Source organism: Mus pahari, chromosome 16 (assembly GCF_900095145.1).
Source record: "Mus pahari chromosome 16, PAHARI_EIJ_v1.1, whole genome shotgun sequence".
NCBI classification, from domain to species: domain Eukaryota; kingdom Metazoa; phylum Chordata; class Mammalia; order Rodentia; family Muridae; genus Mus; species Mus pahari.
This window is the reverse complement of record NC_034605.1, coordinates 8,745,173-8,768,665: the sequence shown is the minus strand read 5'-3', so window position 1 is coordinate 8,768,665 and position 23,493 is coordinate 8,745,173. Positions and strand designations below refer to the sequence as shown.

Sequence of the window (23,493 nt, the reverse complement as noted above, 5' to 3'; positions counted from 1 at the left end):
GGAGGAGGAGGGAATATTTACATTAGTGCAGGGTTTTACTTGGGCTTTCCAAACTGGGTTGTAACAATGAAATCAACCTAAAGCTACTTTTCTATACTATATGTTACATGAAAAGTGACCACACCACCTCAGCTCCCATCAACATATATACACAAACACAAAACACACAGAGCATTGTTGGGCTCTCTCTCCCATTAAAGCTTTAGAACTGCTATATTGAAGTGGTTAGATCCTATTCTTCAATGGCGAAGTCCAGTTTAGTGATGGAGTTGCTGTTTCCTGATGTGCTGTTATGTCCTGTGACTCCAGAACATGCTAGAAACCCAGGGATCAGAAGGAAACGGCCGTCGAGTGAATGTTTGGCGTCTCAGATTTGACTTGAGCTTTGTGATTCCCGTCCGCTTGCCTTGGGCTCTGACTTTTCTAGCTTGCTAGATGGTTCTTCTGCCCTTCCTCCTGGAAGAAGATTAACCCCGTCACAACCATGCATGCCATGGTATACTGAGAAAAACACAGTCCCCACCCAAACCCATTTCAACTGGACAGTCCCCTTGAGCCCTAGCTGAGAGTCTGACTTTGAATTCTACCTCAGAATCTTGTTACCCTCCCACCTGATGAAAAGCAGCCTCAAACTTCTGCAGCCACCCAGGGGCCCGACACTGGCTGTCCACTCAGTCTCTGCTCTGTGCACTGGTAATTCAACCCAGGGTTTTGAGAAACAAACAAACAAACGGTCATCTCACAATACAGCTAACTCTAGGCTGGCTATAGAGCTGAGTGGGTTTGAGCAAGATGTCCTACTGGGCTGTGCTTGTGCCTAACTTCTAAGGGGTACATTGCTTGAGACCCCCAATTTACATTTCACGGTAGGATCTAGTGTCTTCAGAGGCTTCCTGTCTGAGAAACCCAGGGCCCCTCTCTGACTCATCCCTCTTCCATACTCCCCGTTTTTATCCTGCTTACCAATCATACTAATTTGCTCAATTCTTTTCTGTACCCCTTGGTTTGTTTCCTCCATTCAGTTAGATCCACAGACCCACAGAAGCACAGTCACCAACTTCTATGTGGATTTATTCCACCACCATGCCATCATATTGTCAACACATTGCCCACGGTAAACCTGACCTCTACATGGCATGCAGATCACCCAGCAGGCCAGGATTACTGTTTCTCTCCTGGGTGAGGTGATCTGAGGTGCTACCACCATCAGCATCTTGTCCCAGCTCCTCAGTGCGGCCTCATCTTCCATAACAGTATTTCTGTCTGTCTGGGCAGTGTGGTATCATTGTGGTCATGGTCCCCATTCATTTTATGTCCTGTAACCCAACCCTCTCTCAGACATCACCACACAGTTTCACAATTCCATAGGTGCCCCAGCTTCCTCTTCCAGGAGCTGTTTCCTGCCTCGTTTATCTGACACTTCAGATGACATCAGCTCAGTCAGCTGTTTTTTGATTCCCATGTAGATTAAATGTCATTTCTGCTTACATATCCCCATCTTAGACTTTCGACAAATGTCCCTCCCTCCCTCCCTTCCTTCCTCCCTCCCTTTCTTCTTCTCTCCCTCCCTCCTTCCCTCCATATCTCCTTCCCTCCATATCTCCCTTTCTTTTATTTCTTCTATACTGAGGATTGAACTCAGAGCTGAGAAAACATTCTACTATTGACCTATATCCTCAGCATCACAAAAATATTTCAAGGTTTTTTTCCCCTCTCCCAGGCTACTAGTTCCCACGAGCAGGGCTGGGCTGTGCATGTCTGTGGCCTGCGGTGCAATTTCCGACACTTGACAGTTGTGGACTTTTCCTCATTTGGTCCTGTGGACTAATAACTTCTGGGTTGGAGTATCCGTTAAACATAGGGAACTGTATTAAAGGGTCACAGCATTAGGAAGGTTGAGAACCACTGCTCTGAACCAAGTCAAACACACAAAACCTAACAATCTGACAGGGGGAAAGATGTCTCAGGGGGTAAGGGAGTTTGGCACCAATCCTGGTGACTGAAGGAGAAAACCAACTCTCAAAACTTGTCCTCTGACTTCCAGATGCATGCTCGTGCCCCATCCCACCCCAAAATCAATTAAGAAACAGAGAGAGAGGAAAAGTATTAACAAAACAGTTCAAAGGGCTGGATCATAGCTGAATAGAACACGTGTCTAGCATGCTTAAGGCCTTGGATTCAATTTCCAGGGCGAACATTTAAAACAAAACATGAAATTCCTGAAAAATGTAACTAATGTGAACCAGCCAGTGCCCTCCTAGCTCCTGGTAAAGTGGCAAATACTGAAATTTTCAGAACTCAGAGGTAAGATTTCCAATTGGCCACAAGAGGGCAGCATTAGATGAAATTAGCTTCTAGAAAGTAAACTTTTTATAAGTGTTTGTTATGTTTTGTTTTGTTTTGTTGGACAAATTCTTCGACCAAAGGGGTCATATTGAGATTCTATTTCAGTCTCCCTAATGGCCCTGATACTGGGAGGTCTGGGGAGAACTCACACAGTCCTAGACAGCTCCTTACTTCCCATTGTAAACTCTAAGCTATCATTGCTCCTGAAGAGCCCTCTGGCTCTGAGTCTGGTGTCTTCACATACCAATCGAAAAGGCCATGCCAGGTAGATGCTCGCCCTGCTCAGGAAGGTCTCACAAGGACGGAGGGGCCTGAACTGTCAGGCATATTACACCACGTTTCATCTCCCAGAACTCTAAAAGAACACCTTAAGGAACCGGGTAGACTGTCAGGGCCATGAGTAATTCCTAGCGCAGCGACTATCGGGGTACCTTCACGTGGGTTACCCTCAATGACCTCTGCTTCTTGCTCCACTTGAGGAGAATGAGGAAAAGGCCTGATGAGCAACATAAGGATGGAAGAAACTGGATTCTCACCCACATACCCTATGGCTATGTTATTAAAGATGTAAAAGTATCAGGGCTGGCCAGAACCTGCTCTGGCAGGAAGGGCACACCCTTGACGCCAGGCACTGTGGCGACTTAGTTTTAATTGCCAATCTAACACCACCTAAAGTTACCAGAAGGGAATCTCAGTGGGGGATTACTAGATTAGGTTGTCTGTGAGCATGCCTGCAGGGGATGGTTTTTATTACTGCGATTATTGTGGGGAGACTCAGTCTAAATGGGTTTGGGTCCTAGACTGTATAGAAACAAAGCGAGCTGGATTAAGTGTGCATGCTAATTCATTGCTCCCTGGTTTGTTTTTTTTTTGGGGGGGGGGTGACATAAGCATTTATTCTCCAGCTCCCAAGGACACCTGTTAGCATATCTCTGCCCTTGTAGGCACACAGGCAGAGGCTTCAATCCCACAGTAGTACGCTGCTCCCTCACACTGGTGCCTTGGTCTTCTTGGTACTCAGCTGCATGGGTAGTCTGTCCTGCAGACCCCATACCCATCCTTGGAGCCTCTCAGTGTCTTAAGCAAGACCTTTGCCTGAGCTCCCTACTTTTGATGGAGGGTGTGATGTGAGTAATGGCTTCAGGTTCTGGCCACCTTAGCTGCCACACAAGGGTGGACTGGATTCTGGGCCTGTAAGCCAGATCAGCCCCTTCTCTCTTAAGTTGCTTCAGTCGGGGTATTTTATCTCACCCACAGGAAACAAAATGAGGACAGACAGAACATCTCACACAGTCCACCCTAATGAGGATGTATTTGGCTTTTCTCAAGATGGTTTTACACCCTTAACTCTTTCTTTATGTTGGGGCTGGAGAGAGATAGCTCAGTGGTTAGGAGCACTGACTGCTCTTCCAGAGGTCCTGAGTTCAATTCCCAGCAACCACATGGTGGCTCACAACCAACTGTAACGGGATCCAACTCCCTCTTCTGGTGCGTCTGAAGACAGCTATAGTGTACTCACATACATAAAATAAATATATAGATCTTTAAAAAAAATAATGTGTTTAGTTTTTTTATATAAGATCTCGCATAGCCCAGGGTGACCTTGAATTTTGGATTTCCCTGCTTCTACGTCCTGAATGCTGGGGTTAGAGGCATATGCGCTCTTCCTGGTTTCTTATGGTGCTGAGATCAAGTCTGGCCTTGGTGAGCATGCTCAGCGCTCACTCTACCAAATGAACTACATCCCTTGGCATCTTATTTATTCATTTATTTTGAGACAGGTCTCACTATGTAGCTGAGGCTGGCACCCGAATTTCTATGCAGCCCGACTGCTTTCAAACTCAAACTCATGATCTTCCTGTCTCCAGCTCTTGTGTGCTGAGATCAAAGGAATGTACCATGATACACAGTCCTCCCCCAACCCCCAGTGTGTGTGTGCGCGCGCGCACATGCACGCATGTGTATCCACATGCGATTTGTATATTTGCCCAGATTTCTGATTTCTGGATTCTGTTTCACACAAAACTCTTTACTTAATCATGGCTTGAAAATTTATTTATCCGTAAGAAGACATTATATGAGCCATGGTAGATATCACTGACCAAGATATTTAGGGCCTAAAAGCCAAGGGAACTCCCAGACAGGGAGACACACAGACACCGTCAGACACACAGACACAGGATACAGAGCCTCCCCCTACTCTTGCTATTGGGGAGCTTTTCATTGTATTTAGTGCTAAATGCTAAGAACTACTTTTTAAAGCCTTGTGAGTATCTAGCAACCGTCATTCATACCATCAAGCCTGGTCTAGCCATGGTCCCCGTCTCCTCTCTCCATCCCTTGCTACCCACGCTGGTTTCTAGTGGATGATCAGCAGAGTTGGAGGGAGGGTGGGGTGGCATGGTTTGTTCCAGCGACCTTGGTAAAGCCCTGGTGGATGGATGGCAAGGTTAAAGATCTCTAAGTAGGATTCAAACTCTTGCTATCTGCACAATTGGGAAGTCTAGGTTTTCCTAACCTCTAAACAGCACAGACCTCTGAGAGTGGGGATGACGTTTGCTAATGTGACCCACTCAGTACATTCAGTAAGAGAGTACGTGTGTCAGGGAGTAAATGTACATGGAGTCTAGAGGTCAACCTAGGATATTGTATACTCTTCACATTGATTTTGAAATAGGGTCTCCTGATCAACCCGGAGTTCACCAGTTTCTCTAGGTTGGCTGGCCAGAGAGTATGAGGGATCCACCTCTGCCTGTCTCCTCAGCTCTGGAAATACAATGATAGGCCAATGTCATCACATTCAATTTTTTTTTTTTTTTTAAACAAAGCTTTTAGGGATTGCACATACATCGCATGCTTGCGTGGGAGCCATCTTCCCAGTCTGCCGGCTGGGGTCAAACTCTAGGCAAATGTTCACGCTGCCAGGCCTGGGACCAGACACTGGGGTGCGAGGTCCTTCCAGTGTTGGACTTACCATCTGTGCTGCCAGGTGAGCCCGCTCAGGAGGAGTATGCTGATGAGCAGGAAGAGGCAGCCAGCCACTGTCAAGGGAGAGAGAGGGAGTTCAGGTCGGGGCCATGCTTTGGGGATGCGTGGATCGGGGGTTGGATCCATAGATCAGGCGAGAAAATTCTGTAGGTGAGCAAGGACCTCCTGAACAGCTGGGGCCTGCAGTTTCTTCTTTCTTTCCTCCTCTCCCTGGGTGTTTCTTAGAAGGATCAAGGAGCCTTCAAAGAGCAGAGGGGACATGGAAGGAACAGCCATAGAAAGAGGCTGGTACTTGTCCTCTGGACAGTACAGATCAACCTGAGGGAGGCCCAGAGGATAGTCCTCATTAGCAGCATCCTTCATAAAGGAAGTGTTGAAACAAGAAATCCTAAACACACGGATATCGCCTGGAAGTGCTCACACTTCCCAAATGCTGGCCTGTGAAGCCTCCAGAACCTGCCATTGATCCGGTGGTTCAGGGAGGTAGAGCTCTGAGGCCTGCTTTTGCCTCCTACCAGGAATACCCTCTCCCTGGGTCCTTGCTTTGTCCCTCACTGAAGCTTGGGAGGCATGGTTCCTGAAAATGTATGAGGGAGAAACTGTTTTTTGGGTGATTTAAGGATTAACTCTGATGATGCTCTTGGCTCGTGTCGATTGACAGGCTTTCGAGTTATCCAGATTAGGTTAAATAGAGGTAGGGAGACCTGCTCTAAATGTGGGGCCCCGTTCCATGGGTTCCATAAAAAGGAGAGTAAGCTGGGAATAAGCATTTATCTTTCTCTTTTTAAAAATTCTTTTTATTTATTTATTTATTTATTATTTATTTATTTATTTTGAAACAAGGTCTCACTATGTTGTCCTGGCTGCCCTGGAATTCACTATGCGGGCCAGGCTGGCCTCTGCCTTCCAAGTGCTGGGATCGAAGGCTTACACCACAGTGACTAGCTTTTCTCTGTTTCTTGACCAGAGATGCACCGTGACCAGCTGCTCAGTCTCTTGCTGCCGTGGGCTGCCCATAGCGCGGGGCTGGATCCCAGCACTGGGAGTGAGAACAAACCTCCCTTTCCTTCGGTTTGCTTTGTCAGGCTTCTGGTCACAACGACACAAAAGGGAGCTGACACAACTCCCAACGTACTACAGCCGATCCATGGGGGGATTTTTGAGCAACGAAAGCAATTAAAGTCATCCTTTACTCTTACAACCATTAGTGAAAGAAGGGGTCATTTCAACCAGTCAAACTACCCACGTCTTTGCATGCTGCACCATTTGTCAGTAAATGACATGAGCTGGCTCACCTGCTACCTGATACTCCATTGTGAGCACAAATGTCTCTGTAGTTGCAGTTGTTTCTGTGGGTTGTGGGAAGTCTGTGGAAAAGAGAGATGAGGGATTCTTATTTTATAGCCAGCACAGGACTGCATGAGGCTGGGAGAGGAGGGGCTTCACAGTAAGGTTAGCCACTCAGTGGGCCCTTCCCCCCCAGCCTTGAGTGAGCTGAATCAGCTCTGTTTCTGCCACAGTCGGCTAGCCCACCTAGGGTGGAGTCTTCCAACTTAGGTAAAGTCTATTGTGTGCCACATCTGCAGCTTCCTGCAAGAAGCCACTACCTGCTGAGAAGCTGAGCTTGTTTTCCTGAGGAGATCCTGGCAAAGTGGGGGATGGGTCTCCCCCCCCCTTTAAATTAAAGACCCTACAATTAAAGATTGAGCCTTGATCAGAGAACTTAGCTTTGGCTCCTTATTTCTCTCGGCTTGCCTTTCCCGTCCGGCCCCAGCTTCCTTTTCAGGAACCCAGGAACCCGCGGCCGCCGGCGGCTACAGCTCAGGTTGAGGGAAGGGAAAATGAGGGCCAGGTGAGCAGTGTGTGTGTGTGTGTGTGTGTAGACCTCAACCTCTGTCCTGTGGTCCTTCCTAAGATTGTTGTTTGTGTGTGTGGAGAGGGTGTACACAATCATGTGTGTGTGCCTATGGAGGCCAGAGGTCAACATCAGATGTCTTTCTTGGTTATCTTATTTTTTTTGAGATGTCTTACAGAACCTGAAGCTGGTTCAGCTACACTAGCTGATGGCCAGCAAGCTGCAGAGACCACCATGCCTCAGCCCCCTCCGTGCTAGGATTATAGGTAATCACTACCTCCATAGCTTTTTTTTTTTTTTTAGGTTTTTAGAGACAGGGTTTCTCTGTGTAGCCCTGGCTGTCCTGGAACTCACTCTGTAGACCAGGCTGGCCTCGAACTCAGAAATCCGCCTGCCTCTGCCTCCCGAGTACTGGGATTAAAGGCGTGCGCCACCACGCCCGGCTCCTTCCATAGCTTTTTAAAGAATTGAGTGTGATTTCTGGGGATCAAACTCAGGTCCTCGTGCTTTGCACGACAAGCACTTTACCAACTGAGACGTCTTCCCAGACTGCCTTGGGTTGGTTATGCTGCTATGGCCATATTCTTGCTTGAGGGGCTTGCAGAGCCTTGCTTGATGGTCAAATGTCTGTCTGTTCGTGGATGTTTTCTCCATACCTGTGGTGGTGATGGGACAGGAAGTGTCACTCTCAGGAAAAGAATTTCTGCTTCCTTGAAATTCTTCACTCGCTGCAGAAGAAAGAAAGCAATTTAGCTGGAATCGAAGATGGTGATATGGGATCTAATGCCTTCCTCCACCCACCGTCTGGGGCTCCTGGCCCTAGATACACCTGCTAAGACATCAGGAGCTATTTTGGGGCATGTCTCTGGGACACAGGTTCACACTGGAGCACTAAAAGCAGTTAAGGGCCATAGAAAAGAACGTAAAGGGGAATTCTAACCTTGACAGTGGCTATCTATGGAACTGTGGATAAATCTTTCTCTCCAGGCTTTGTACTCAGCTCTGGATTCCACCCCTGACTTGGAAATGGGTAACACACACACACACACACACACACACACACACACACAGAACCACCACCACCAAATGGAGATGAGTGGAGCTTTGACAGTTCCTTTGTGATCAGTCATTGAAGAAGAAGGAACTTTAATTGAGAATGCAACCATAACATTGAGCTATAGGCAAGCCTTAATAATGTGGGAAGGCTCAGCCCATTGTTGGTGGGGACACCTCTGGACTGGTGGTCCTGGGTTCTATAAGAAAGCAAGGCTGAACAAACCATGAGGAGCAAGCCAATAAGCAGCAACCCTTCATGGCCCTGATATCAATTCCTGCCTCCAGGTTCCTACCCTGTTTCCTGTCTTCCTTCCATCATAAATAATGATGTGGAGAAGCAAGCCAAATAAACCCTCTCCTCCCCAAGTTGCTTTTGATCAAGGTGTTTTATCACAGTTATCGTAACCCTAACTCAGAAACCCAGGGTCTTGCCAGGAAGTCTTGGCATGCCCTGGCCATGGGGTGACTCTCCGGAGGCAAGTTATGAGAAGCAAACTGCATCCCCAGGGGGCCACAGAGGAAGTCATGAGATGTGACAGATGGCGGTAGCCAAAGAAACCAGGGAAACTCGTGATAGAATATGAGCACCTTTTGCTTATGGAAGTAGTAAGGTTTCAAATAATGATGGCTGAGGATCTCAGCACAGGCAGGTTGCATGTGAGCAGGACTGGGCACGCGAAGACACATCCTAAAGCAAACCACTTCCCACAGACTTTATAATGACAATGGAATTCAGTACAAATGACATACAGGTTCAAAGAAGAGAGGTGGGTGTGATGCTGAACTTTCCCTTGTGAACAATATCTTGGTGATGGGCAGAAGCTGTGGAAGCTCAGGCTTGGATAGACACTGGATAGCGCTCTATCCTCTAGACAGCATCCTGTAAGGTTCGGAGCACTGGAGAGATCCTCATTCCCCTGCCTTTGCGTAGAGTTAAGGGAACCTCAGCCTTTCAAGTGTTCTGTGTTTTAAAAGGTGAGACCCAGAAGGTCAAGTGGCTTTCCCAGCTCCCATGGCAGTGTGGAGTCTCACCTTGGTCCAGATGAGGAAAGAATGGGAAAGACACAAAGAAGGAACAACTTACCCAGAAATTGATGGTATTCTCTTTCATCTACACAAGTGAGCCGGGGCTGAGTCCACCCCGTCTTCTCACACTTCATCTTGCAGATGCTGAAAGCAGGACCTCTCTGTAGAGCCTTGTATCCTGGAATACACTCGTAGTGAACTCTCTGTCCTTCCACGAAATGATAGATTCTCTTGGAATCTTCGTGTTCCCAAGGAGGGGGCTCCCTGCAGTGACCTGGACGAGGAAGAGAATTCTGAAGGCAAGTTTGGGAAGGCACCGAGAGTACCTCTGGGTTACTTCTTGCACCCAGAGCAACTCTGGAGGGTAAAACTGGACATCGGCTCTTATTTCCTTGTTTTGCTTTCACCGAACCTACAAGTGTTATAGAATCCAGCTGTCAGCAATGTAGACATTGAAGGAAGGCATGGACCCAGGGATGTGCAGCTATTTCCTGAGTTGGAATATTCCCTCCCAGAGAGGGGCTCCTTAAGACTCAGAAAAAAAATAAACAACCCCACAGATGTCAGGATGCTTCTGTAGCTCACGCCCTCTTCCCTTGCTCTCAGAAGAAAGAGGGACTAGAGGTCTTGCTTTCCCTCTGTGATGTGACTGTAGCTGAGCTGTTTCAAGGCGCCGTGTCTTAGTTGTTTTGGTAATCAAGGAACTTCTTCCTGTTCCCTGATTCACTCAGCTGTGGCTCAAATGGATTATACATGATGTAATAACGTTCTTGGTAAGGTTATAACTTTATCATAAGACTATTAGGGTCTTCTTAAGGCTCACCGATCCCTGAAAACCTCAGGTCTAACACTAGTAGCCTCTCTTTCTTCTTGACATTGTGGCTTAATTTAAGTATTATCATTCTATCTGGGAAAGTGTGGGTAGACACAGAGCCCACTCATTCACACCTCATTAAGTAGTGAATAAGTGTCTGGGGTTATCATTTTACAACTCTGTGCTGTAAAAGGCAAATTGTTATTAATGGTTTTGCTCAAAGTTCATTGGTTTGTGCTTAAGAGAAAAGAGGAGCAATTGGTAAGGGCAGGGGCCTGGTCTATTCAATGTTTTTCCTCTGTGGGCAGTGCCTAGATTGCAGATATTCCCAGCGCGTGGTTTTGAGTTGTGGTTTTGGGTTGAATTGAGTCTGTAGGAGTTGAATTCTTATGCTCCCAAGCCATAGCCTATGTTACTGTCAGAAAGAGTGGCTTGAAACGCTAAGCAGCGAGCCTGCCAGCAATTAATGCTGTCAATGCTGTCCTCTGCATGGAATTCTGAGAGGAGGAGAATGGTTGGCACCGGCCTGTTGAGAACAGGACTAATCTCTCAGTTCCCAGGAGCCCGCTCCAGGATGGCTGTTGAGATGCAGGTCTTACCCGTAAGGTTCTCTTGGTGCATAGACTCTGTTGATTTCTGCACATCTCTGGTTTGTTGCTCTGTCTGGTGTTCAGGTTGCGGTGTAACTGTCTCTCTTGATTTGTCATGGGCTAGAGGATATGGGAGAAATGAGGCAAATAAGTTTCCAAATGTCCAGAATAGAAAGAGCCATCTGTGTGGTCATTCATCCTGGGACATTTCTCTGGTACTCAGGGACGACGTATCTGTGCTGGGTGTGCAAAGATAAACAAAAGACCTCTCTTGTGTAAGGCATGTGGGAGGGACCTTGTTATGGGACAGGCGTGAGAAATGGCAAGCTTGAATGAGCTTAAACCCTGAGAATCTCAGAATTGAGAATGGCAGGAGTGAAGCCATTCCCTGCTTGCATCTACCCGCTCTGTAATATGTAACCATGACACTCCACCGAGAACAATGGTCACTGGGTCACATAGCATAAACACCTGGAATTCTTCTCCTTGCTAATGAGGTATCTAAGTATTCCTTAGCCATCAGCCAAAGAGCTGCTCTTCCTGGGTATTCCTTCTGGCAAAAGGGATTTAATCCCAGATTCACCCTGAATAAATTCACACCCACCATCAAATAAACCAGTATGAACAGGCAAAGATCATCTCCCTGGTCTTAAAGAGCCACACCCGAATCTTCCTAAAGAAGGCCTTCTCTCTTCCAGCCACTCCATAGTCCTGGCACTCTGAATCAAACCCGGTTTCACGCGTCTTGGGCTCTGCCTTCCCCTTTCTGCCTGGTGCAGGGGCACCCTAAGGGGAAGTGTGGACTGGGGGACTCCATTCCTGACTCACAGTGATCTACCTGTGGCACCCAGGTATACACAGGAGGCTGGGAAACATGGCATCCATCCCAGACTGCCGTTTGCCCTTCAGAGGAAACATGGACTGTGAACCACCATTCTGCCTTTCCTTCTCCCTCCCCTGAGCAGCATGTCATCTGTGCCCAGGCACCCCAGCCAGGCAGGGCTCAGTAGGCATCTTGGATGAGGCCAGCACACCTAGCCTAACACCAACCTCTCCATACTCATACGCATATTGGCATTGGATACAACACGTTCCTAGAAGAAATGCAAGGTTCTCTCCTAGAAAATCCTTGTGTGTATGTGGATCAAACATAAGTGGCTTTGTTCCTTGTCACTAGTGCCAGCAGTGTGGCACATGGCAGGCAGGAGTACTCTAACTCCACAACGTTTATTTAACTCCTCCACTCCCCTCTCCTGGCTCAAAGCAGTTCAAGTTGGAGAAATGTGCTCTTAAGGCAATGGTCAGAAAACTCCTGCCCTTGTGAAGAACTGGCAGAGAGGTTACAGGCAAGCACCTCAGTGAGGGGACAGTAGAAATCCAGCTTTGGATGAAGACAGGTGGTTGGAAAATGAGGAAGCCAGGCACTTCAATAGAGAAGTCATCTTTAAACTCTGCCCTCCACCCATGGGTTGGCTCACTGACCCACTCCATCCTCATGGTCAAAAAATAAAGGTGACTGGTACAATATAGATCAGTTATGGGAACCACCTAGGTGTCTAATAGCAGAGGAATGGTTAAAGCAAATGTGGAATATATGGATTTTTTCTTTAATATATGTATATATAAATAAACATGCACACACACACATGCACACACACACACACACGCACACACGCACACGCGCGAGCGCGCGTGAGAGTCAGGATCCTACTATTTGGTCCTGATTGGCCTGGAGCTCACTCTATAGACCAGGCTGGCTTCAAACTCACAGAGATCCACCTGCCTCTGACTGCTGAGTGCAGAGTTTAAAGACACGTGCCACTACCCTCAGCTCAGTTAGGATGGGATTTTCTTCAGCCATAAAGATGAAAATGAATGCGCTTGGAGATAACAATATTAAGCAAATTAAGCCAGCTTCAGAAAGAGAAATATGCTTTCTTTCATTTGAGGTTCCTAGACTTTCTATATGTAACTAAACATAAGTATGTCTATATAGCCCGAAAGTACAAGAAAACTGTCTAAGGAATTCAAAAGTTAGTAACGGAGGGGAGGGGGAATAGAGAAGAGAGTGGGGGTTTCAGATGGGGGCAGGAAGTGCTCATTCTACAGTGTATACCTGCATGATAATATTTTTATGTAACACAGTGCTATATATAATGGATATATGCAATGAAAAAAATACATGCATACCCCAGAATGGGGTCCAGATACAGGCTATGTGAAGGAGGAGTCTGAACCCAATGAAGAGGAAAAGCCAACAGCAAAGCCATGCATCTATCAGATTGACTCAGGTTTAATCAAGAACTTAGCTAGCCTTGCTCTTAGACCAAGTCGACGTCATTAAATAACGTTAGGTGAATGGATATTACAGAAGCCTTTAAAATCTCTTATTCATCGATTTGTCCACCATTTTTTATCTGTTGATCCAAGTTGATGGGAACTGGATCTGTCACCTTTTATTACTAGTCCCTTTCCCATCCAGGTTACAAAAGGGACACACTTACAGTTGCTGGTGCACTGGCAGCTGCTGCTCCAGGAGTTTCCTAAGCAAAGCATATAGACCAGTTCCTTTAGTCTTCGGAAACCTCTCTTGCATTCACAGTTTAGGATGGTGCCATTCTTGTAGGAGAGGGCTTTGAATGTGGCATTGGGGACCTCGGGTGGGTCATAGAGACACAGCTCTGCAAAGGCAAGGGGAATGTTGGTGAGACATGAGTTTGCTGTGCAGTAGCTTGCTCATGTGCTTCTTCTCTCGATTTAAAGGGTTGGTACATACTCCACCTCCTCAGAGGCTCACACTGTGATTCCTGTCCTGGCTGGGTTTTATGTCAGCTGGACACAGGATAGTCATTTGAGACATGGGAACCCCAACTGAGAAAAATGCCTTCATAAAATGTAGTCCAGTAGTGTGTTTTCTTAACTGGTGATTGATAGGCCCTGCCCATTGTGGGTGGGGCCACCCTGGGCTGGTGGTCTGGGAGCTATATGAAAGCAGGCTGAGCAATCCCTGAGGAGCAAGCCAGTCAGCAGCAGCGCTCCTCATGGACTCTGGGTCAGCTCCTGTCTTCAGGGTTCTGCCCTGTTTGAGCTCCTGCCCTGATTTCTTTCCGTTACGAAGTAGAGGTGTAAGCCGTCCCGAGGCTGCTTTTGGCCTTGGCGTTTCGTAGCAGCAATAGTGACCCTAACTAAGACAGTTCCTTAGACATCTTTGTATCAGAGATGCTTCCACTAGCAACTGCACAGATGTACAAATGATCCATGTGCGGAGAGGAGGAAGGAGCTGTTGAATGCTCAGCCCCTAAGTGTGACATCTAGACTGCTCCCTCCAAGGCTTGGGAACATTGCAGAGAGGGGGGAGTAAACGAAGCGGGGGGGAGGGGAGGTTGCTGTAGACCACTGTTTTCTGGGAATGACTTGGGTGTTGCATTTTTTGAACTCCTAGAAGCTGCACAATATTGTGCTTGTCAACATCTTATCATACAGAGAGGAAGGGCTCATGGAGTTTGTGATGGATTGTATATGCTTAGCCCAAGGAGTGGCACTACTAGGAGGTGTGGCCTCATTGAGATAGGTGTGTCACTGTGGGTGTGGGCTTAAGATCCTCATCCTAGCTGCCTGGAGGTCAGTATTCTGCTAGCAGCCTTCAGATAAAGATGTAGAACTCTCAGCTCCTCCTGCACCATGCCTGCCTAGATACGGCCATGTTCCTAACTTGATGATATTGGATGGAACCTCTGAACCCGTAAGCCAGCCCCAATTAAATGTTGTCCTTTATAAGACTTGCCTTGGTCATGGTGTCTGTTCACAGCAGTAAAACCCTAACAAAGAGATTTCCATACCTACCTGATGATTTGCAGATGGTTAACTGTTGCTGGGTAGGGGGATATCATGAGGCCCCATCACTGAACATATAGGCAATTGATGGTTGCTGAGAGAGGGAGAGACATTTTCCTCAGGAAAATCAGATGATATACCCACTGGTACATTGTTTATATACCTGTAAATAACCCTGCACTCATATTCTTGCAAGTGGCTCTAACTAAATTCATTGGTTCACCACAAACAAAGACATCGACAGGTAAGAATAACTAGTTGGGAAGAAGCAGGGGATCAGTGGGATGATGATGATGATGATGATGATGATGATGATGATGATGATGTGTGTGTGTGTGTGTGTGTGAATATGATCAAAATACATTATATGCATCTATGGAAATGTCACAATGAAACCCATTGTATAAAACTGAAGAGATAAATATTTGTGTCAGAGATGCTATAGGAGTGTTCACTCAAGTTCTTCTACATTATAAAATACAAACCGTAGAAGGAATAAGTAGAAATAAGTAGAATTTTGCTCTGAAGGTACTTTGTGTCCAGCATACACAGGGGAGAGGTTGGGTGGGCCAAGGTGGGCCAAAGCTTCTGAGAGGTCAGGTGTCCTGGTATGATCACCAGAAACAGAGGTTCCCATGTCATCTTTTTGAGAGGGAGTCTTCTCCTGTAGGCCCAGCTGGGCTCAAGTTCGTTATGTAGCTGAGGGTGACCTTGAACTCCCACCATCCTGCTTTCAATCCCAAGCCTTGTGATTACAGGTGCACACTACCACAGCCAGTTCTCTACGCTGAACTCTTGAAGGGAAGAGTGACCCTTATGTAAGTGAAAACCATTCCATTGCAACGAGTTCTTGTGCTTGAAGACATCAGGTGACGAGGGGACTACCGCAGCCGGTGTAAGGGAGGGAGTGATGGCAAGGAGTGGGAATGGCGGGAAAGCCGGAGGCTGTCATGGCATGATGTCTGAGTGTGCAAAGGTGCTTGTCATCAGACTGCCATCCTGCCCACCTGCTCCATCTGGGACGGCAGGCCGAGGCCAACACCAGCATCTGCTTATACACCAGACTGATGAGTATCATGGCAGTAATGCTCATGCCAGCAAGATTCTGCCGAAGGGACCCTGATATTGCGGCCTCTTGAGAGGCTATGCCAGTGCATGGCAAACACTGAAGTGGATGCTTACAGCCAGCTATTGGATGGAACACAGGGTCCCCAATGGAGGAGCTAGAGAAAGTACCCAAGGACCTGAAGGGGGCTGCAACCCTGTAGGTGGAACAACAATATGAACTAACCAGTACCCCCTGAGTTTGTGTCTCTAGCTGCATACGTAGCAGAAGATGGCCTAATTGGCCATCACTGGGAATAGAGGCCCCTTGGTCTTGCAAACTTTATATGACCCAGCACAAGGGAAGGCCTGGGCCAAGTAGTGGGAGTGGGTGGGTAGGGGAGCAGGGGTGGGGGGGGTATAGGGAACTTTCGGGATAGCATTTGAAATGTAAATAAAGAAAATAAAGAAAATAAAAAAAAAGAGAGAGAGAATTTGAAACATACTTCTGGGTGTATCTGTAAGCACACTGCCTGAGAACACTGACTATGGGTCAGTGGTGTGCATTCTTAGCCACTGAGCCACCATGCTGGTCCCTACAGGATAGATCTGAGCACCTACTTAAATGTAAAACGTGTGACAACTTGGGCAAGAAAGCTGAGGTTGACGGGCCTTTAGCTTTTTAGATTTTTCTAGCATGTCTGAAATGGTACAATGCTAACTAAATAGAACATAGAAAATTAAGAATACATAGTAAATATTCCAGGGAAGGCATCCAATAATGAAATACTACCAGGAGCACACATAAAAAGGTAACAAAATAAATAAAACAGAACATTCCAACATGTATTAAACATATCCGTTTAGCCAAAATGAAGAAGCATAAAGAAAGAGCAAGAAGGCAGATGTCAAGATCAAACCACTACTAGTGATTATATTAAACATAAATGAACAATTTTTTCTAAAATAGAAGCTTTCAGACCACAACAAACAGCAGGTTTCAACTGCATAGTGTCTAACAAAGAAAATGCTTAAATATAAAAACCAAAATGAATTGAGTGAAAGAATAGAAAAAGAAATGCAGGGATAAGCATAGGAAAGCTGTTAGGGGCTATGTTACTATCGGAAAATAGTTTTGTGAGAAGGGGCCTTTGACAAAGCTAAAATGACTCTTTCCATGAAAGTACGGAGAATTCTACATAATGGTGTATGTAAGTAAGTAGGTATGGCCATCTCAAATCACTTGTCATATATTTAAACTGAATTAATGAAATAAGATCCAAAGTTAATTGCAATTGCACATCAGAACCATAAAATACTCAAGAATAAATTCACCCAAACCTACAAGAAGACCAGACTTGAAAATTGCAAAAAAAAAAAAATTTCTGCTGAGAAAAAAATTTTTAAAGTGAAGAGAGAAACATACAATGTTTATCAATTGGAGGATTGATTTTTTTTTTTTAAAGACACGTCAGTTTACCTTCAATTCATCGGTTCAATGTACATTTTAGTAAAATTGGAAAATTGTTTTCAACCTTCCCTGGAAGTGTCTGAGATAATTGTAAGATAAAGTGTATGGTCAGAGAATTCATAGCATCTGTTACTATAAAGCTAGTCATCAAGACAGGAAGCAACTGGGAGAAAAACAAGTACAGGACAGAACATACATTCTAGAAACTCATGAATACTTAATTACTGCCCCCACCCCCATTTACCAAAGCAATTCCATGAAAGGAGGACAATGTTCTCGACAAATACTCTTGAGTCATGTGGGTAAATGTGGAAAGGGAAAGAGCTTCCTTCCACAGAGAAAACTTATTTCTCTTCCATATTAAGAACATATATGTGTGTGTGTGTGTGTGTGTGTGTGTGTGTGTGTGTGTATCACATGCAATCATAGAATTAAAACTGTAAAACTTCTAAAAAGAAATAAAGTTGTGGATAGGTGAAGATTTCTTAGGACACAGCATGCACTGAATATAAAAGGAAAACAGCCCTGGAAAGATGGCTCAGTGGCTGAGAAAGCTTTGCAGAGCACCAATGTTCGCTTCCCAGCCACCTGAACCAAGCAGCTCACAGGCACCTGTAACCCCAGCTTCAGAGGGTCTGAATCCACCCTCCCAGGCCCTCCTCCAGGTTAAAGTTTTTATAAAAGAAAAAAAAATTACGAAAGCATCGGCAAATCCAAAGACCGTGAGAAAATGGACGAGATATGGCAGACTGTGAGAAAACCATTTATAATGTATATATGACGATATTTCTTTCCAGAATACACAAAGACCTACATAGCAACACTAAAGGGCAACTGACTCGATAGATGAACAAACACTCGAACAGTCATGTTTCCTAAGAAAATATTGTGATTATCGTATCAAAGACACACACAGTGAAGTGGCACTCACCAAGCTGTTAAGAAAATACACAGACTGGAGAGAGAGAGAGAGAGAGAGAGAGAGAGAGAGAGAGAGAGAGAGAGAGAGAGAGAGCTCGGCAGGTTAGGTGTGCTTGATACCCACACCCGATGGCCCAAGTTCACTCAACAGAACCCATGGGAGGGAGGAGAAAACCCCCTCCTGAAAGTTGCTCCCTGACCTCCACACTTGTGTGTTTATGCACTTTACACAAATAATAAATAACATTTTCAAGAAAAAAAAAAGCACAAATTGAAAATCACCATGAATTTGCCCATTAGGATGGGTGAAATGGATTAAAAAAAAATAAAAAGACAGAAATCCCTACCAAATGTGAAGGGGAATCAGAGCTGCTGGGATTCTTTTATATGGTATTGAGAGCACAAGATAAAATTACTTGGGCAAACTGTTTACAGCAGCAGTTCTCAACCTGTGGGTTGTAACCCATTTGGCAAAGTTCTAGCTCCAAAAATAGTTACATACCGATTCATAACAGTAGCAAAATTATGGTTATGAAGTAGCAATGAACTAATTTTATGGGTGGGGGCTCACCATAACATGAGGAACTGTATTAAAGGGTCACAGCATCAGGAAGGTTTTGAACCACTGGTTTAAGGTATTTAAAATGGGAGCAGGAGAGATGGCTCAGGAATTAAGAGCTGGCATTCTTGTAGAGGATGGAGTTTTGGTTTCTAGAACTCACAATGTGGTTCGAAACTCTCTGTAACTCCATTTCCAGGGGGACCTGATGCTGTCTTCTGTCCTCTGTAAATACCGGGCATGAGTATGGTGCATATATATTTATGTGGGCGAAATACTCAAGAGCACAACATAAATATAAAATAATTTAAAAAATATATTTCAGATACTGTTAAATATACTCCTGTCTACCAATTCCACCCTGAGGTATTTGTCTCAGAGTAGTGAAATAATGTCCACAATCATGAGGACCAGATTTTTGGATCCCAGGGCCCCTGCAGCAGGCAGGGGCTTCCTGCAAAAGCCTGGAACACTAGCTCCAAGGAGACGTGCAGACAGGAAGAGAGCTTGAATAGTCTAGCTTCCAGACTAGCTGAGAAAATCTGAGCCTCAGGTTCAGGGAGAGACTCTGCCTCAAAGGAACAGGCAGAGAGTGACAAGGAGCACACCAGAATATCTTATGGACTTTAATAATACTCAGGCATGTGCTCCTATACACACAAGTGTGCATGCACTCACACAGGCACAGGCACACACGTTAAATACATTAAAATAGTAAATAAAACCTTTTAAGAATAACTTCTCTATAACTAATCTCACTGAAACAAAACCAATTAATTTAGCAATTCTTGAGTAACTACTCATCAGTGCAAATAGTTAAGGATTCATCTTAATCATATTTGGAATCTGGTACCAAACCACAAGCTAAGAAACCTTTCACATGCATAACTTTAGCAAGGGTCAGATAAGTTTTCTTTGGGATAACCTTGCACCCCTAAGCATTCCTCAGAGTTCAGTGATGTTTTTCTAGTCAAGGCTTTGCCATGGAAATTTCCACAGTCATCTGGGACTAGTCCAGTGTCCAAGGAGGTCATGTGGGGTCACGGAGACAATTGTAGAGCTTTGTACTATCACAGATTTTCCATTTCTAAAAGAACCTTTCTCAGAATTGCTTATGATTCTCTCCTCCTGAAAGGCCTTGCCAAATGTGTTCCAAAAAAATTATTTAAAGACTCCAGGGCAGAAGAGCCCATGGGAAAGGCAGCTCTGGAGATTTTTTTTTTCTTTTTAATCCCTTAAGAGTAAATCAGGGATATTCTTAGCTCTTCTTGCTCTGGTGTCATAAAAGAAACATCAGGGCAATAGCCAAAAATGAGTAAAAATAATTTGTTTACAGGGTTCTCTGGGAGGTTATGAAGGAGAATTCCATGTACACAACTCAAAAAAGGAATCCTAATTTATTGTCTAAAATGACTTCAGGTGACAGGTGTCTTCCCTCTCTACTTTTACCTCCTGAATACCCCCAAACCACTTCTTCCAAATTCACCTCCCAGCCTTTTTCCACCTTAATTCTTGGGATACGGGACTCCTGGGAGACTCCTATCTCAGACTCCAAGGTACTTGGATATGGTTTTGCCTTTCACGTAGGCACAGGGCGAAAGAAGCAGCCAGCGGTTGTTAATCAACCCAATACAAGGGTTCAGATCAGAGACCTTCGCTGGGAAAGTTAACGCCAAACTTCCAGGGAGGAGCATGTTGCCCATCTTATACGAGGGGTAGTCCCATGCTCGCCAAATCTCTCCCCAGTCACTCTCCCTGGAATAACACCATAATGCAGTGATTATCTGGGGATCTAGTGTCTCCAGGAATTTCCTGAGCAAATGGAATACAAGACGTTCTGGGAACTTGTGACTCCTTCAACGAATACTCTGGGAAGTACTCCTGGCAATTACAAAACCTCCTCCCTGTGGGCTGCAGCACAGGGCAGGTAGGGTAAGGTGCTTGCTGTGGTTTCAATGTGGATGTCCATCCATAGGCACCTATGTTCGAACACTTGGTCCCCAGCAGGTGGCGCTGTTTGGGATGCTCATAGAACCCTTAGGGGTAGAGCCTTGCTGTGGGATGAGGTCATTTGTGCTTTTCTCGCCCTTCTACTCCCAGGAAGAGACCTCTATATGTAGTAGCAAGATCAAGGAGCACAGACATGGCTCGGTACTTCTTACCCTAACTGCCGTCCCCCTTACACGGTTTTCTGTCTTCGCCTCCACTCCTCAGATAGAAAAGCTTCCCCTTGATTTTTTTTTTAAACAGTTTTATTTTTAGAAACAAATTGAAACTAGAATTAATTGTGCCTTGCATTCTTCTATGTCCCTTGAATTAAACAATTGACAGTTGAAGCGTACTCAGGAGACAAGTAGCCCTTTTATCAGTAAGACAGCGCCCCTAATGGAGGAGGACCAGAGAGCTCCCAGTGGCGAGCATTCAAACCTCCTGAAGAGACAGACTGGGCTGTTTCCAATGAGCCCTCTAGTGGTGCTGATGCTGTTTACAGCCGCCCAGCAGGTAGTTAAGGATGAGGGGGAACTTCTGGCTGCTGCACCCTACTTTCTTGCTGTACACCCTGCCCAGCGACTCTTGTCTTCCAGTGCACACTGAGCAGAGCCTTGGTGCTTTGGAACGTGCCTTCAGAGTGGTTTGTATTTGGACTCGGGATCTAGTCGGTGGCTGGAGGAAAGATGAGCTGGGAAACAGTAGCGTTGGTTTATCTGTGATATTTAAGATGAGAACTTATAGGACCCCTGTGCCCTAGGTGAGTGACGTGAAAGGAGGGCTCCCAAAGGAAATGGACAGAGTTTGAGAAAGGAGTCGTTGGTACATGGGAGATTCAAGGAAATGTTTTGTCCGTAGCGCAGCCACGCTGAGTAAGCGGCTTCTCTCTGGTACCTCCTGCTTTTCCATACACCCAGAGTGAGAAGGGAGGTTAGAAGTCACTCACCAAGCATGATACCTGCTGGACAGGTGTTGCCTGAGCTTTATAAGGGACTCATGAGTGTATCAAGGGTGTGAGTCACCTGATGAACAGTCTGGGTTTTGCCTGAAAGCCATCCTCATCCTCATCAGGTCCGATAAGAAAGCCAAGGATAAGGTCAGGGTTGTCTCCAGCCCAAATCAATGCTTGGGCCTTACAGAAAGTAGTGTGTGTGTGTGTGTGTGTGTGTGTGTGTGTGTGTGCATGTGTGTGTCCATGTATGTGTGTGTGAAAGACGATTCAATAGGACATGATGAATATTGTTTAACATGATCAAATGCTCTGAGAGTGATAGACTCATAAAGAAGAAACTGTTCTTTCTGTGCCCTTTCTGTGAATTGTGGAAAACCCTGAGGAAAACCCTGAGTTCCCCAGGTTCAGAAATCTTCCTTCCATGTCAGAGAGATGTCACCTCCAGGAGACAGGATACCCCCACTCCCCGTTTGACAGCTGTCACTTTCAGGGAGACGTTTCATCTGTCTAAGCCATCTGGGTACCAGGCAGTGTTTATTGATGTTGTGGTTCAGTTCAGATCATTATCTGTGAAGTCAGAGCACCCAGGCCCCTCTACTTGGTTTTTTTAAAAAAATAAGTAATAACAGACCTAATTTCTGAACTCCACTTTGTGTATATTACCTCCAATCCTCTGTGCAGCTACAAAGAGAAGATATTCTCAACTGACTTCATACAGCTGGAGACTGAGGTCCCAAGAGGTCAGGCTACCCAAACCGAGTTTTCATAGTGGGGGGAACTGAAAGCCAGGAGTCTAATGGCTGCCTTTATGTTTATCCTCAAAAAACAAAAACAAAAACAACAAAACAAAACAAAACAAAACTCCCTTTTACCTTTGTGAAATTATTTCAAATAGAAAACTCGCTGTGTTAATACAGAACAAAGAGAACAGAGTGTGAATCTCCAATGCTCTTGAAACAAAGAAGCTAGAAATAAGCATACAAACCACCCCGTTCCCTTTCCGACCTGCTTCTCTTAGTGGCGGTTACCATCTGAGCCAATTCCACATGTTCCTGATTCTTCACGTCCGCTCAGCTCCCAAGAACAACACTCTGGCATTCATACTCCCTCTCCACTGACGTTCAAGGCTCCCATACAACTCAGCAACTGTCCACCTCTGTGGCAACAGCATCTCACTATTTCTCTCTGTACCACTTCTCTCTACCCTATCAACTGCCTCCGTAACACCATCGGAACAAACCAACCGGAAGCGAAACCCAACGTCCCCTTTTGCTTTGTGATGTACGGCTGAATACGACCCCTCTCTTTGCTCTCTTTTGACCCGGGAAGTTTTTCATCTAACATACGCTAAGTTCTTGGCAAGAAAGTTTGCTTTGTTATTGCTTTACGTGAGGCATCCAAGTGCCAATCAAACAGCATGTGGCCGCTTCCTTGAACAGTCAATCAGCAATATGAGGAAAACAGCATCCCAAACGCCCTAAGACATTGCCTTTTGCTATATGGATTTGTCCTTCTGGGCTTTTGACATTGATGTCCATTGGGGAGAATCCCGGCCCCTGCCTCATAGCCAGGCTTGAGGTTACCCTTGACGGGGAGTTCAGATCAAATCAAACAAAACAAGCCATCCTAGCGGAGGCGTGGTGAAACACAGTCTACCATCTTCTTTGCTCTAACAGAATACCCAACAAAAGCAACCAAAGGAAGGAAGGAGGGAAGGAAGGAAGGAAGGAAGGAAGGAAGGAAGGAAGGAAGGAAGGAAGGAAGGAGGGAAGGAAGGATTTATCTTGGCTCAGGTGCAGTCCATCATGGTGGGAAGTCCCAGCAGCAGGAGCTTGAAGCCTCTGACCATGCCGCATCCATAATCAGGAATCAAAGAGCGGTGGACGCTAGTGATCCCTAGCTTTCTCCTTTTAATGCTAACTAGGACATGCAGCTACTGGAAATGACACCACACACTTTAGGGGCGGTCTTCATACTTACTAACCTAATCCGAAAGCTCCCTCACAGATATGCCTGGGATTTGCTTTCATGGTGATTCTAACCCCCCT

The 23,493-nt window shown here is 45.7% G+C and overlaps 1 protein-coding gene across 1 annotated transcript in view; it reads right to left on the bottom strand.

The window, feature by feature from the left end:
* Positions 1–15: 15 nt before the first annotated feature.
* The window catches only part of Il2ra (interleukin 2 receptor subunit alpha), a 42,028-nt gene continuing 18,550 nt past the window's right edge, over positions 16–23,493 (bottom strand). Inside the window, exons 2-8 of the mRNA XM_021215974.1 lie at positions 13,180–13,356; positions 10,685–10,795; positions 9,330–9,545; positions 7,846–7,917; positions 6,630–6,701; positions 5,321–5,387; positions 16–456 (exon numbers count right to left, since the gene is read on the bottom strand). Coding sequence (XP_021071633.1) covers positions 432–456; positions 5,321–5,387; positions 6,630–6,701; positions 7,846–7,917; positions 9,330–9,545; positions 10,685–10,795; positions 13,180–13,356 — 740 coding nt within the window. The 3' untranslated portion in view covers positions 16–431. The remainder of the gene's footprint in view (positions 457–5,320; positions 5,388–6,629; positions 6,702–7,845; positions 7,918–9,329; positions 9,546–10,684; positions 10,796–13,179; positions 13,357–23,493) is intronic.